Here is a 13,750-nt window from a genome sequence, read left to right as displayed (position 1 = left end):
GACTAAGCGGTACAGGAAATTAATAAATGTGTGTATACATATATATATATATATATATATATATATATATATATGGAAATATATGTGTGTGTGTGCGTGTGTGTGTGTGTGTGTGTGTGTGTGTGTGTGTGTATGTGTGTGTACAAATCTTCTGCAATGCCACAAGATTTATTTCCATCCAGTGTTGCATTCATTTTTTAACCAAGATCTTGGTATTGATGATGGAGAATCCGACCACTTCGCAAAGCTTTTACCTGCACATGCCAAAGACTCTCAATGGGGTTCAGGTCTGGACTCTGTGGTGGCCGATCCATGTGTGAAAATGATGTCTCCTGTTCCCTGAACCACTCTTTCACAGTCTGAGCCCCATGAATCCATCAGAGAAGATGAATAACCTGCTCATTCAGTATATTCAGCTAGTCAGCTGACCTTTTTCTTTGGACACCTAATGTTGCTGAACCAAGACTTGACCAAATGCAGCAAATCCAAATGATAGACTGCCCCCACAGGCTTGGACAGCAGGCACTAGGCATGATGGCCTCTCTTCTTTCCCTGACCCCTTCTTAACACCGGGTGTGTGTGCCTGCCACATTACAGCTGTGCTGCGGCCTCCACTGCTATTTGCGACCATTTTAGTCAATGGTTTGGTTTCCACCAGGTGTGCTGCAGAGTGTATTTCAGAAGCATCCCAGAAGCTTGTTGTTGTGGCGCCACTAAATTTATGCACCAAGTCTATTTTTGACGCTTCATGCACCCAGAACACATCAATTTCCGCAGTTCAGATAGGGGCAGACAGGAAATTAGACACAGGAGCAAGGTAAAAGCTTCTGGTATTTTTCAAAATAAAAGCACCTGTGCAGATTTGTGCTGCTGAACCATGTAAACACTATGTGTTTAACCAGTCAGGGGGGGTCGCAATGTTTTTTTTTTTTTGTTGTTGTTGTTGTTTTTTGTGATCATAGACAACAAGACATTTATCCTGGAAGTGGAGATTCACAAGATTCTCCACTTCTGTGATTTTGTGAGAGTGTGGATCCTGCTGGATAGACTGCACTCGCGGGAGCTCCACACCTGACAAACTCTTGGTAAAAGTGGCTATGCCACGGAGGTTGGAACAAAACCGTGTCACAGCCATAACGTTGCGCATACGCACCAGGTATAAAGGAGGGGAGATGCTCCCATCACTCTGGAACAGGGTAAATCTGGTCTCATCACACCACATGACCTTCTTCCATTGCTCCAGAGTCCAGTCTTTATGCTCCCTAGCAAACTGAAGCCTTTTTCTCCAGTTAGCCTCACTGATTAATTCTTTTCTTATGGCTGTTCAGTCCCAATGAGTTCCCTTCATCTTGTTCATGTGGAAATGTTCTAACTTTCACCATTAAACAGTCCTGAGTTCTACTGCTGTTTTTCTTCCATCAAGTTAAGTGATCACCATCATTTAGGATGTTTTTCTGATCACATTTCTTTCTGGACGATGGTTCCCCACTATCTTTCCAATTTGTAATCATGTGTTGGACAGTTCTTAACCCAGTTTTAGTAGTTTCTGCATCTCTAATGATGTTTTATCTGCTTGATGCCAATGATCTGACCCTTCTTAAACAGACAAACATCTTTTCCACAACCACTGGATGTATCTAATCTGGATATGTCCTCTGTTATAGTAAAAAATGTAAAAATAATTAGTCATATTGCAAACTTAATCACAACAGTAAAACCTTTACTGACCTTCTTGCTGGAAGCAGTGGAAACCATCACCATAAAACCCAGGTTGGCACTGACACTGGAAGGATCCCAGTATATTAATGCATCTGGCGTGGATGTGACATGGAGATAAGCTGCACTCATCAATGTCTAAGAAAAACATATAGGGACATAAATTAAAACAACAAAATGTAAAAAAATTGTTTTAACTGTTTCACATGATTTTTTTAATATAATAGTACATTAATGTCAATGTGCACTATTGGTTATAGGTTTGGGAAACTTTCTTATTAAATCCAATGTGGAAGTTTCCCAAAACTTATGACCGGTAGTGTAAGGTTAAGAACAACATTAAAGGGTAATTTGTCAAGAAAGAAGTTTGGGGGTTTTGAAAGAAGTTCATCTGAAGTTCACACTGATGAGTAACAGGAGGACACTCAAACCCTGGACATAGCTCCTCCACACATTCCAAAGCAACAAACACATTGTGCCATTGCTTCATTTTAGTCTCTGTCCCATTTTAATCCAATTTTCTTGTTCTCTTCTGTGTTGACTGTTTCTGGTTTTTGCAGCTGTGCATAACTACACGAAGCCCTTCACGTTCCAACATTCTTAAGGGATCAGCAATTATTGCCAACAAAGAAGAGGATAATAACATAAGTGCAGGTTTATTTCCAAAATTTGCATTAGTATTGGAGTTATAGTACTTGCAAGTGGACAGGATGACAATGCCAGTTTAACTGATCTTTCTCCAAACTTACACAATCCATCTAGCGTATTTCTTGGAGTATGTTACATATTTTATGGCTGGGTTTCACGTGATGTCACAGCCATCTTGGAAGTTGTGCAAAAAAAGAAGTTGTGGTCTCTTTAGTTGATTGAGGACCCAATCATGTTTTTGATCGCTGGAAAATACCTTATTTTTTTTAGTTGTTTTTGGCTTTTACAATCAATCAAATCATGTGACTGATCAAGGTACTTAATTTAATAAGGAGTTTACTTGCCCTGGGGTAGCAGATGGAAATTAGCCGGTGAATAATTCTGGTACAACACAACCTTTTTCCTCTAAGATTAATGTTTGCTGATGACCTTGACTCAGTGCATTGTGAGTTGGTGGAGGGAATACTTTAAAGATCTTCTCAATCCCATCAACACACCTTCCATTGAGAAAGCAGAGTCTGAGGACCCAAAGGTGGGCTCTTCAATCACTGGGGCTGAGGTCACTGACATGGTTAAGAAGTTGTAGGGTGGCAAGAGATCTCTGGATTTCTCAAGGCTCTGGATGTTACAAGACTGTCTTGGTTGACACTATTTTGCAGCATCACGTGAACATTGAAGACAGTGCCTTTGGATTGGCAGACCGGAGAGCTTGTCCTGCTATTCAAGAGCCAAAGGTTGTGTTCAAACTACAGGGTGATCGCACTCCACAGCCTCCCAAGTAAGGTCTATTCAGACGTCCTGGAGAGGAGGGTCCATTGGATAGTCAAACCTCGGATTGAGGAGGAACTGTGTGTTTTTTGTTTTTGTCAAAGAAAAATGAACCAGCTCTACATTCTCAACAGAGTCCTGGGGGTTTGCCCAACAAGTCTGCATGTGCTTTGTGGACTTGGAAAAAGCATTCAAGTATGTCCTTCGAGAGGTGCTTTAGGAGTATGGGGTACTGGACCTCCTGATGAGGGCCATTGAGTCCCTGTACAACCAGTGTTAGAGCTTGGTCTGCATTGCTGGCAGTAAAGCTTGTTACATACATCACAAGAACAGAAAACTTTGTTCTTGAGGTGGCAAGAAAGTGAAAAAAGTTAGTTTTGGCCCGGTCATGTCATACTCCGCGGGAAGCCTTGTCTGTGGTGGGGCAGGGATTAGTGTGGGGGAGTGTTTGTGTCTTTATATGCAAAGCAAAACTGATTATTTTTTATTTTACAAGAACTTTTATCTAGGGTGGGCTTGTGTGCACAGTGATGTACTTTTCTTTACCTACCATGTGTGTTTCACAAACAGATACCTACTCATCAGCTCAACCAGCTCTTCCTTAAAACTATCCTTTTTTCAATTATTTGTTTTATTAATTTTTTTATTTAAAGAAAACTTGTACAATCTTTCGCATTAGCAGAAAATTTAACAAATGACACTTTTCCACATCCTGCTTTTCCGCACTATCCACACAAGAGTTCCTGGAAGCCACATGAGAAAAAGGTTCTGTTCAGCTGGTGTGTTAAAAACAAGCCACAAGAACTCCCAAACAAGGATCTTGAGAACAAAATTACACAATTTTGTTCTTGCCGTCTCAAGTACAAGAACAAAGATCTCTGTGCTTGTGGTGTATGAAACAGCCTTAAGTTGGATCCGTGTCCAGTGGGAGTTGGACTCCAGGGCTGCCTAATGTCACCAATTCTGTTCGTGACTTTCATGGACAAAATTTCTAGGTGCAGCCAGGGCATCAAGGGGTCAGGTTTGGTGGACTCAAGATTGGGTGTCTGCAGATGATATAGTCCTGTTTCCATTGTACAAATGATAGGGCCATTATTCTACCTGGTTTGCAGCCGAGTGTGAAGCAACTGGACCTAGGATTAGCACCTCCAAATCTAAGACCATGGTTCTCAGCCAGGGTGTTCTCTCTGGGTTGGGAATGAGGTCCTGCCCCAAGTGGAGGGGTTCAAGTAACTCGGGGTCTTGTTCCCGAGTGAGAGGAGAATGGAAGGAGGCAATAATAAGCAAATCAGTGTGGTGTTTGCAGTGATGACTGCATCAGTCTGTTCTGGTGAAGTTCAATGTGAAGCTTGTAAGTTACCAGTTGACCTACGTTCCTACCCTCACCTGTGGTCACCAGTTGTGTGTAGTGACCAAAAGAACAAGATTACAATTACAACTGGCCAAAATTAATTTTCTCTACAGGGTGTCTGGGCTCTCCCTTAGAGATAGGGTGAGAAATTAGATCGTCCCGGAGGAGCTCAAAGTAGAGCTACTGCTGCTCCTCCACATCGAGAGGAGCCAGAAGAGGTGGCATCTAGCATCTGGTTAGGATGCCTCCTGTATGCCTACCTGGGGAGATGTAGCTGTTTTCCTGTTTTACTTGTCAAGATTGTGAGTTTTTATCCAATTCAAAGCTTAAATCTTTCTTGGATAATGCATACGGATCTATGACATCACATTTCCAACCTTTATTTACAGTATCTGGTACTAAACATAACCCTTGCATAACATAAGCCATTTTTGTTTATACTTTAAAAACCAGAGGAATAAGAGTCTGTCAAAGTCACACAATCAAAACCCATTCATGCAGATGAAAGAACAACAAATGAGGACTACTCACCAACACAGGCACGCCTGTCACCCAACTCAAAACCTCTCTGGCACTGGCAGCGGTGGCTACCAGGAAGATTCAAACATTGAGAGTGATCCCCACATTGGCTCAAACCTTCAGCACACTCATCTATGTCTACATCAAAGAGAGGGGGAAAAAATGAGATCACAAGTTTGTAAAGCAGGAATCCCTTGTCTGAAAACACACAGCAAGCCACACATGTGAGATTAAAAGCTGTAATTATGGTCATAACTGATGCTTTTAGTGCATATACAGTGTGTGTATGCTCTCCTCCACACCTGGATATTTGCTTGCAAAATGCATTGTGCACTATGCAGGACAAAGGAGACAGAGGACATATAATCAAAGAGATATTGAGGCCTTTTCATGGGAACTGAGGCTGAGCCTGGGGCTTTCCTGGTGCTGTCATGAGGAGAAAAAGACCAACTGCTGGCCTAATGACAGACCACCCACCAGCTTTAAGTCCTAGAAGTCCCTTTTAACTTGGGAAATAACTTGGGATGGAGAGGAAAAGCATGACAGAACCACTGCTTTCATTCATGCAGTCTGTACTTGAACCTTTGGCCCTACATGGACATGTGTTGATGAAACACAGACACATTTCCTTGAACTTTCTTCAACTGTAAATGTGTGTTTATGTGATACAGAGACACTATTAGACTAAGCAAAAGCAAGGAGGCACCATGAAGTGCTCTAAAATTGTTATATTACATATGGACCTGTATGTACACTGTATACAATTTAGACAGAGATGAGGTTACCATAACAGTTGCGTCCATCTCCTGTATAGCCAGTAGCACACTGGCAACGGAAGGCCTGGCCCTCTAGCGGGATACACTGTGCTGTGGTGTCACAGTCATGGTTCCCAGAGTAGCAGGGGTTGACCACTTCAGGCCCCACAGGTTCAACTACAAATCACACAGAGGAGGAAAGAAACGGTTATTGATGGTTGCAGCAAAGCAGTGATTTGAGTTTAACAAAATGAAGCACACTTGAAAGAGTTGACCAAAATGGTGTACACACCATAACACATCATAACAATAGGAGGGAAATAAGTACTAATAAGGATTAAAAGCACGTAATAAAGATAAGGATAAAAACAATAAAAAATACTAAAAGTTTTTAATGTAGTTTATGTCAAGGAAACAAATGTGTGTTTAGCTGCGTTTTAAAGCTGTTACTAGAAAGAATGGATTTAATAGTAACTAGAAGCTGAACTTCTTTTTCAGGGTCTGTTTGTTATTAGTAGAGAGGCATCCTTTATAGTTAATGGAAAAAGGTTTAACCCCTTAATGCCTGAATTTATTTACAACCTGAAGCACTCAGAAAGTGCAGACCTTTGACAAGACTTTACCTTTTTTTCCAAAGATTGTAGGCATTATTTTTGAGTTGGAAGCTCTAACGGCAAAATGATCTCTATCTCCCCACAGTAGAAATTAATTTTAAGTGATCTGGATCACCCCCAAAATCTAATCACTTCTTCCTTATTCCATTTCTGAGATTTCCTGAACTTTTTGAGTTCTGTTGCTCACAGACAAACCAACTCTGTCGAATTCATGACCTCCGCCTTGACGCAGGCAATAATAACTAATGGATTTATAAACTGCTTTTCAAGGCACTTTACACTGAATCCATTATTCAATCTACTACATGTATAGATACACTGATGGAACCGTGGCAGCCAGCACACGCCAACGGGCTCCAACCACCACTGAAACATTCATGGAGGCAAGGATGGGAAGTGTCCAGGGCAGGATTTGAACCATTCAGTCATTGCACAACATGCTTTACCAGCTGAGCTACTGCTGAATTCATTGACTAAACAGGCTTTTTGTGGTGAAAAGCTTGTTAGATTCTGAATATGCCAACGCTGCGGAACGATCAACCTTAAACCTCCAACAGCTAGAAGAGATACAGAGTCAGAATTTTGAGATAAAAAAATTATTATAAAAATAAATCATAATTCAGAATTAAATCAGAATGTTAAGATAAAAAAAATGAAAACAGAATTCTGAGCTATAAAGTCAGAATTTCTTAGAACCAAACTCAGAATTAAGAGATATAAAAGAAGTCATTCTGAAATACCAAGTCAGGATTTCGAGATTTAAAAGAAAACAAAAAGAATTTTTGCAAAACATCACAATTAATTGACAAGTAAAAAATCTGAAGTAAAAAAAAATTAGAATTTAAACATGAAAAACCAGAGTAGTAGAAACAAAGTCTGAATTCTGAAAGACTCAAGTCAGAATTTTATATCATGGCAAATTATTTATGCTGGAAAATTCATTTCATTTTTTAGGATAAAGTTCTATTCTATTTTATTCTATTCTATACATAAGTTCATGTACTGTGCAATATTCCAAATGTTCTGAAATTGAGATTAATTGAGATCTGGATTGTTGACTGGAAACATTCCAATGATTAGAGCAATGATTACAGGACAACTTAACCAGACACACATGGAAAATCCCTCCAGACTAATTCCCGTGTGACGCTTTTCTTTTGAGAAGCGACTCCCCGAATGTTTGTGATATTTAAAACATATGGATGAGGTTAGATACACATGTGCATGAAAGAGAGGGGACACCAACACGGAGAGGGATCGAGTCCAGGGTTTTCCTCCCTGGCTCAGATGAGGCTTTCAAACACAACCTTGGATGAATTTCCAAAAAGACAGAAGAGAAAACCATGGGAAATTAGCCAAGAATGTAGAAAAACAAAAACACTAATATGATGAGAATTAAACAAAATTTGGGGGAGATTGGGGATCAAACACCAAGTCATGGTGGTGTTAGTGGCCTGCTCCACCACTGAAGCACCGGAATGCTGGAAATGGTTGTTCTTTAAAGTCTGATTCAACTTTAAAGTCAAACAGAACCCTGGTGTCAAGGTTTTCTGTTTTGTTATGCAAGTATGTAGAAAATGCCACACATTACTGTGGGTTTCATTCCCATAGTAATATTCATCTCCACACACATTTTTAAGACAAATAGGAATTTTCGTTGGTTCTAATGTCAACAAACAGTAAACAAGAAATGTAAACACAATCAATTTAATGATGTGTAAGGCTTGACTTTTTCTATACCAGCATAAACAACAACATTCTGAATACAAACAAAACAGAGACCCTGCTGGAGGCCAGAGGGCATCTTTGGCTCATTATCAGAGACATTTCAAAGTCTAACGTGGCCAGGAAGAAGGGCAGATGAGAGGGAGAGACGCACATGGATGGAAGAAAAAAAGGCCAAGGGATAATTAGAGACATAAAGAATGAAGGGGTGAAGAACACACCCCCACGCATGCACTGTATGCATCAAAGTAATGACAGCAGTTTCCCACCTGTTGCACATAGCTCCCCCCACACACACACACACACACAGAGCAGGCTGGGTTTACTGGGGGAGTAGTTGAAGGTGCATTTATGAAATACAATAACTCACTATGTGAAATTATCCAGCATCGCTGGCTTTTACTCACCCTGAAAAAGCCAGAAATTGAAGACAATGTGGTGTTTAAAGCTATGAAAGCAAATTAAGTTGGCGTTTAGGGAAAAAAACACTATTTTCAATATAATGACAAAGAACCTAAAATGTCCAGTTTGCATAACTGATACTTTAACTTAAAGACATTTACTTATGTTATATATGAAGCTGGGTTAAGTCATCATGGGGAGTAATATGCAGCTTAGAGAAACAGTCACATCAAAGCTTTACATGGAATTTTTTTTAAATTTTGTGACAGGAAATGGCTTAAATGTCTTAAAGCTCTCAAAATGTTTCATATCCTGCTACTGCACACACACACACACACACACACACACACACACACACACACACACACACACACATATATATACACTGTACTTACATTATTTCCAAATTTACTTCAGCGATAAACAAGAAATGAAAATGATGCAGCTATATTTTTATAGAATATCCATATTTTATACATATTTTGAAGAATTTATCAATTTAATTCTACATGTCTGTAGAATTAAATATTGTATGTAAAAAAAACATGTAGCACTGTTTCTTAATAATTCATACATGAAAGGGTTAAATATTTTAATTAAATATGTTATCTAATCCAACAAAGAAGCTGGAGCCGGTTATATGTTGATGTTAGTAGACTCGGTTGGTTACACCTGAATTTGTACGTCAGCTCAGTTTCAGGACCTCACCTGCAGAACTGGGCCCTTCCATAGGAGCCATTTGTGATTTACAAGCAGACGTTTATTTGCCAGGCTTAATAAATCTGCCTCCATGGGGAGAAACAGCAAACATACATTCATGCAGATTAATTTATGTTGTGTTTTATCTTGTTTCTATCACTTTAGTGCCTTAAGCTTGTCTGCAATCTCAGATTCTCATGACCTCACAGGGCAGCTACTCTGCCCAGCAACCCCCCCTCTACAAAATCTGTCATTGGCTGGAATATTACTTCCCAGAAAGTGTAAGACTCCTGAACACACACACACACACACATGCTCCTTCTGACACACGTACACACCACTTAACCCATGTTTACAAAACCCCCGATCCCCGAAAGCTCTTCCAGCTGTGTTCTGAGTGTATCGCTGTGAGTGAGCATGTGTGTGTGTGTGTGTGATATGTCATCATAACCTTTTTTAATCAGCGTGTTGACGTTTAAATGACTGAAACTTGGTTTGTATCCAAAAGCTGCAGAAAAAACTGGCTCGCTGTCACAAAGTTTTTATTTTGACTTCATCCTTTGAAGTCTCCTCTCCCTGTGTCACCTTCTGGTTTGCATCAGATAAAGTGGGTAAAAGAAGCATGGCCGCTTCATGTTGACTGTTAATAAAACCTGCATCTACGTGCACGTTTTATATTTGAATGATTGCAGATGAAGTACAGGGAGATAAAAATGGACACAAGGATGACAGAAACATCACATCAAATAAAATACAAATAGCATTTAAGCCTGGCCTACGATGCTCTACGCTGACTAGAGGCCACGAAAAACCTCAGATTTCCATGTTAAACGTACTGATTTACTATCCAGCTGGGAACAATAAAGACTTAACAACCATGAAAACGTAAGTAGTAAAAGATAAATCACTAAGTCGGCCATCAGAACACATCCAAATCTTCCTCTTAGCTTTGCGAATGCTGACCTAACGTAGCTACAAATAATAACAACCAGCTCTTTAAAAACCAGATAAAACAAGGAATTTATTAATGTCTAACTATAGAATACCTATGCGAGAGACTCAAGTTTGAATCCCACAGGGGATGAATATTAATACCTTCCAGTTGCTCAGATGTAAGTCACTTTGGAGAAAAGTGCTAAATGACTATATAATAGAACTGGAGGAGCATTTCACAACTAATAGGGTTAATTAACAGGTCAGTAACATGACTGGGTATAAAAGGAGCATTTCAGATGGATAGAGGGTCTAAAAATTTTCTTAATTTTCTTTAACTTAAAATTAAGATTTGTTAAGATAATGTACACCATCTGCAGTGCATAATATAAAAAGATTCAGAGAATCAGGAGGAATCTCTGTGCGCATGGGACAAGGCTGGATGCTGGTGATCTTCTGCATTAAAAACAGACATGACTCAACTGGAAACCACTGCATGGACTCAGGAAGACTCCCAGAAACCACTGTCTGTAAACACAGTTCACCCTGAAACCCACAAATGCAGGTTAAAGCTCCATCATGCAGAGAAGAAGCCAGATGTGAACAGGATCCAGAGAGAGTGCCGTCTTCTCTGGACCAAAGCTCATTTAAAATGGTCTGAGGCAAAGTGGAAACCTGGATGAAGATGTGAACTAGTTTGTGGAAAGCATGGACGGCGTGTCCTGCAGACTAAAGAGGAGAGGGAGCATCCAGCTTGTTATCAGTGGACAGGTGAAAAGCTGCATCTCTGATGGGATGGGGCTGCATTAGTGCCTATGGTGTGACTTCCTAAGTTTGATTACATTTCTGCCTTATTTCCTTATTTCTCTTGGAGATCATTTAAGTAAAATGGCTCATTTTACCCTAACTTCCACATATATGTTTCTTGACCATCCAAATGAACTAAACCACATACTTGTCAAACTAAAAAAAACACAGGACATCGAAGTTTTACTTGCAGAGAACCAAACCAATCTTGTCAAAATGCTGAACTGTTATTGAATGTAACTGTTTTCCCCACATAAAAATATTGAGGTTAGAGTCATAAATGCTAATCATATGCATGAACAAACTAAATAAGTATAATCCATAAAGCAAGATGTGACGCAAATTGTGGTTTCAATAAGTTTTAAAGTGGTCTGATTTGCCTCTAGCCTTTGACAAACAATGAACTGGAAAAAAGAAGTGGTTATGTAGACAATTAAACATAGTTGTCCCTGGTTTCTGTGTATAACCAACCCCATCATCAGCTTACAGCATGTGTGCTTAAACCTGGGCTCCGTCCAACACTCCTCCGTGGCTTGGCTGTGGTTTCTGTGGCAGGACTATGACAATTACTATCCTGGTTATAGATGGGTTCTCCAAGAGAGAAACCTCATGTTTACAGTGCCTCTGGTGTGATCGCATACTTAAAACACTTACAGCCAGTCAGGAATGGATTTAGGGAATCAGTCAGGCACAATTTTCTCAATGTAATGGGCCACTGATGAAGGCAAAATAGTGTTTGGTGCCATTAGCTGATGAAATTAGGTGAAGCTTGTATATGCGGAAACACTCTATGAACTTCCTTCAAAATAAGCCATTTTTTTCCCAGGAATTTTTAATAAAACTGAACATGGATATCATTTATTTCATCATGTCATATATATAATTAGTTCAAGATTTTGTAAAAACAGTTATTTTACCCCACCCCCTATGTGTTCTTAATGTGCACCATATTCTGGACTGTTAACAATATAATGCAGTTTTTTTCATATGGTGCAAACTTTTCTCTCCATTGTACATGTTTTTAATCACCATTGGCTGAAACACACGTTGCCATTACGGGCATATTAGATTTACTACACTTACTTTCATCATAGTCTCACTCCCTGGGGGTGGAAATAGCATTCAAATCATTACAGCAGACCTAAACTATAGCAGAAAAACTTCAGATACTTCTTCTTATCACCATTATTTCTGTAATATCCTTTCCATTAATTAATAAAAAGAGAAGTATGGATGCTGATAAGTATTTTCTTTAAACCTAATTATATTCTAACAAAAACCACGTCTACAGTAAATGTGCACATCTCCATCAGCCTAACCTTGATTTTACCTACCTCCAACAGGGCTGATTTTGTTTGTGATGGCATATCTCAAGATCCGCTCCTCCTTGACATACATCACAAACACCCTCTCCATGGTGACCTGCAATGTCTCGGGGACAGCGGCTTGGTTGTCATGCCGACAGTCACGATAGGTAAGGTTCTGTTTCGTTTGGAAGGAGTGGGACTCTGAACCTCGCTCTGCCGAAACGACTGAAAACTCCCTGATAGAAGTGGAGGTGGCAACTGTAGAAAGAAGAAAGAGAAAGTAAGATATTTCTGGTAAAAGAAAAGAAAAGAAAACAAAACTAAGCATCAGCTGGAACACATTGTATCTGGTGTACCTTAAGGCTCAATCCTGGGGCCCTGATTCTTCTTCATTAACAAAGATGACTTTATTTTCTCTGTATTAGATTTACTACATTTACATTCATCATAGTCTCACTCCCTGGGGGTGTATATGCTGATTTTATGACTGTATTTTGCTGCTGTGCTGCTCAACTTCATTCTACTATAAAATTTCTTCAGTATTGTTTAGCTACCGTCAGCAATAATAGTTCTCTGTCTAGTTCATACTAAATATAAGATATTCACCAGAGCTAATCATTTTAAAAACGTTGCCATATCAACTATAGTTTAATTTTTTTGTGTTACAGACTGAATTTGTTGAAATTAGTGGCTGACTTCTTAAATAAATTTAAATAATATGGTTTGCTCACAGGAATAAATCATTAATTCAGGCAAAAAACTTTATTCAAATGCTATATTGTTATTGTCTAATCTGTCTCTAGTTGATATTGTCTTAATCAGTTATTGATAAGGTAGGTAATGTCCTGTTTCATATGGAAGGATTGGGACTCTCAGCCTTACTGTGCCGAAATGACAGAATACTCCCTGATATAAATGGAGATGGCAACTACAGAAAGAAGAAAGTGAGAGTGAGATATATTAAAGATTAAAAACAATAACATCAAACTAGGATACACACTGTATTGAAAGAATAACCAACGTAGTAATAGTTGCATAGTTGTGGCCCTCAAGGCTCATTTCTGCCTTTTTTCTTTTCCCTTTACAAAAGATTGATTTGTTTCCTCTGTAATTGACTGTAAGATCCATCTATATGCTGATGATATGACTGTGTTTTCAAGTACAGTGAAGAAACCTTAATGTTTGTCATTTGCACCCACTAATGATATTTATCAATGGAGATCAAACTAAATACAGGGTATTCACCAGAGCTAATGATTTTCCTAACATTACCCTTTCCACTATGGGTCAAATGAAGATTGAAAGGTAATAGCTCATATGAATTTTAATGAATTTCATCATTTTTATTAATGAGAAGCTGTCTTAAATGTGAATGAATTGGAATTAAATTAATCTTTTTTTTCTATTCATTAAAAATAGTTTAGTCAATGTTTTTAGCTTTGGAATATGTCATTTGGACATGCATGCCTTAACCTTAATAACTCTACATTAACTAATTTGTAAAGT

General features: G+C 39.1%; 1 protein-coding gene across 4 annotated transcripts in view; it reads right to left on the bottom strand.

The window, feature by feature from the left end:
• The window catches only part of nid2a (nidogen 2a (osteonidogen)), a 52,636-nt gene that overhangs the window by 19,504 nt on the left and 19,382 nt on the right, over positions 1-13,750 (bottom strand). For all 4 annotated transcript variants that reach the window (XM_041978910.1, XM_041978913.1, XM_041978912.1 and 1 more), the window contains exons 14-17: positions 12,272-12,502; positions 5,788-5,934; positions 5,015-5,140; positions 1,729-1,854 (exon numbers count right to left, since the gene is read on the bottom strand). In XM_041978910.1, the coding sequence (XP_041834844.1) occupies positions 1,729-1,854; positions 5,015-5,140; positions 5,788-5,934; positions 12,272-12,502 (630 nt within the window). The remainder of the gene's footprint in view (positions 1-1,728; positions 1,855-5,014; positions 5,141-5,787; positions 5,935-12,271; positions 12,503-13,750) is intronic.

Source organism: Melanotaenia boesemani, chromosome 24, assembly GCF_017639745.1.
Source record: "Melanotaenia boesemani isolate fMelBoe1 chromosome 24, fMelBoe1.pri, whole genome shotgun sequence".
Taxonomy (NCBI): domain Eukaryota; kingdom Metazoa; phylum Chordata; class Actinopteri; order Atheriniformes; family Melanotaeniidae; genus Melanotaenia; species Melanotaenia boesemani.
Note: the sequence above shows the minus strand (reverse complement) of the source record. Positions and strands in the feature narration are given on the sequence as shown.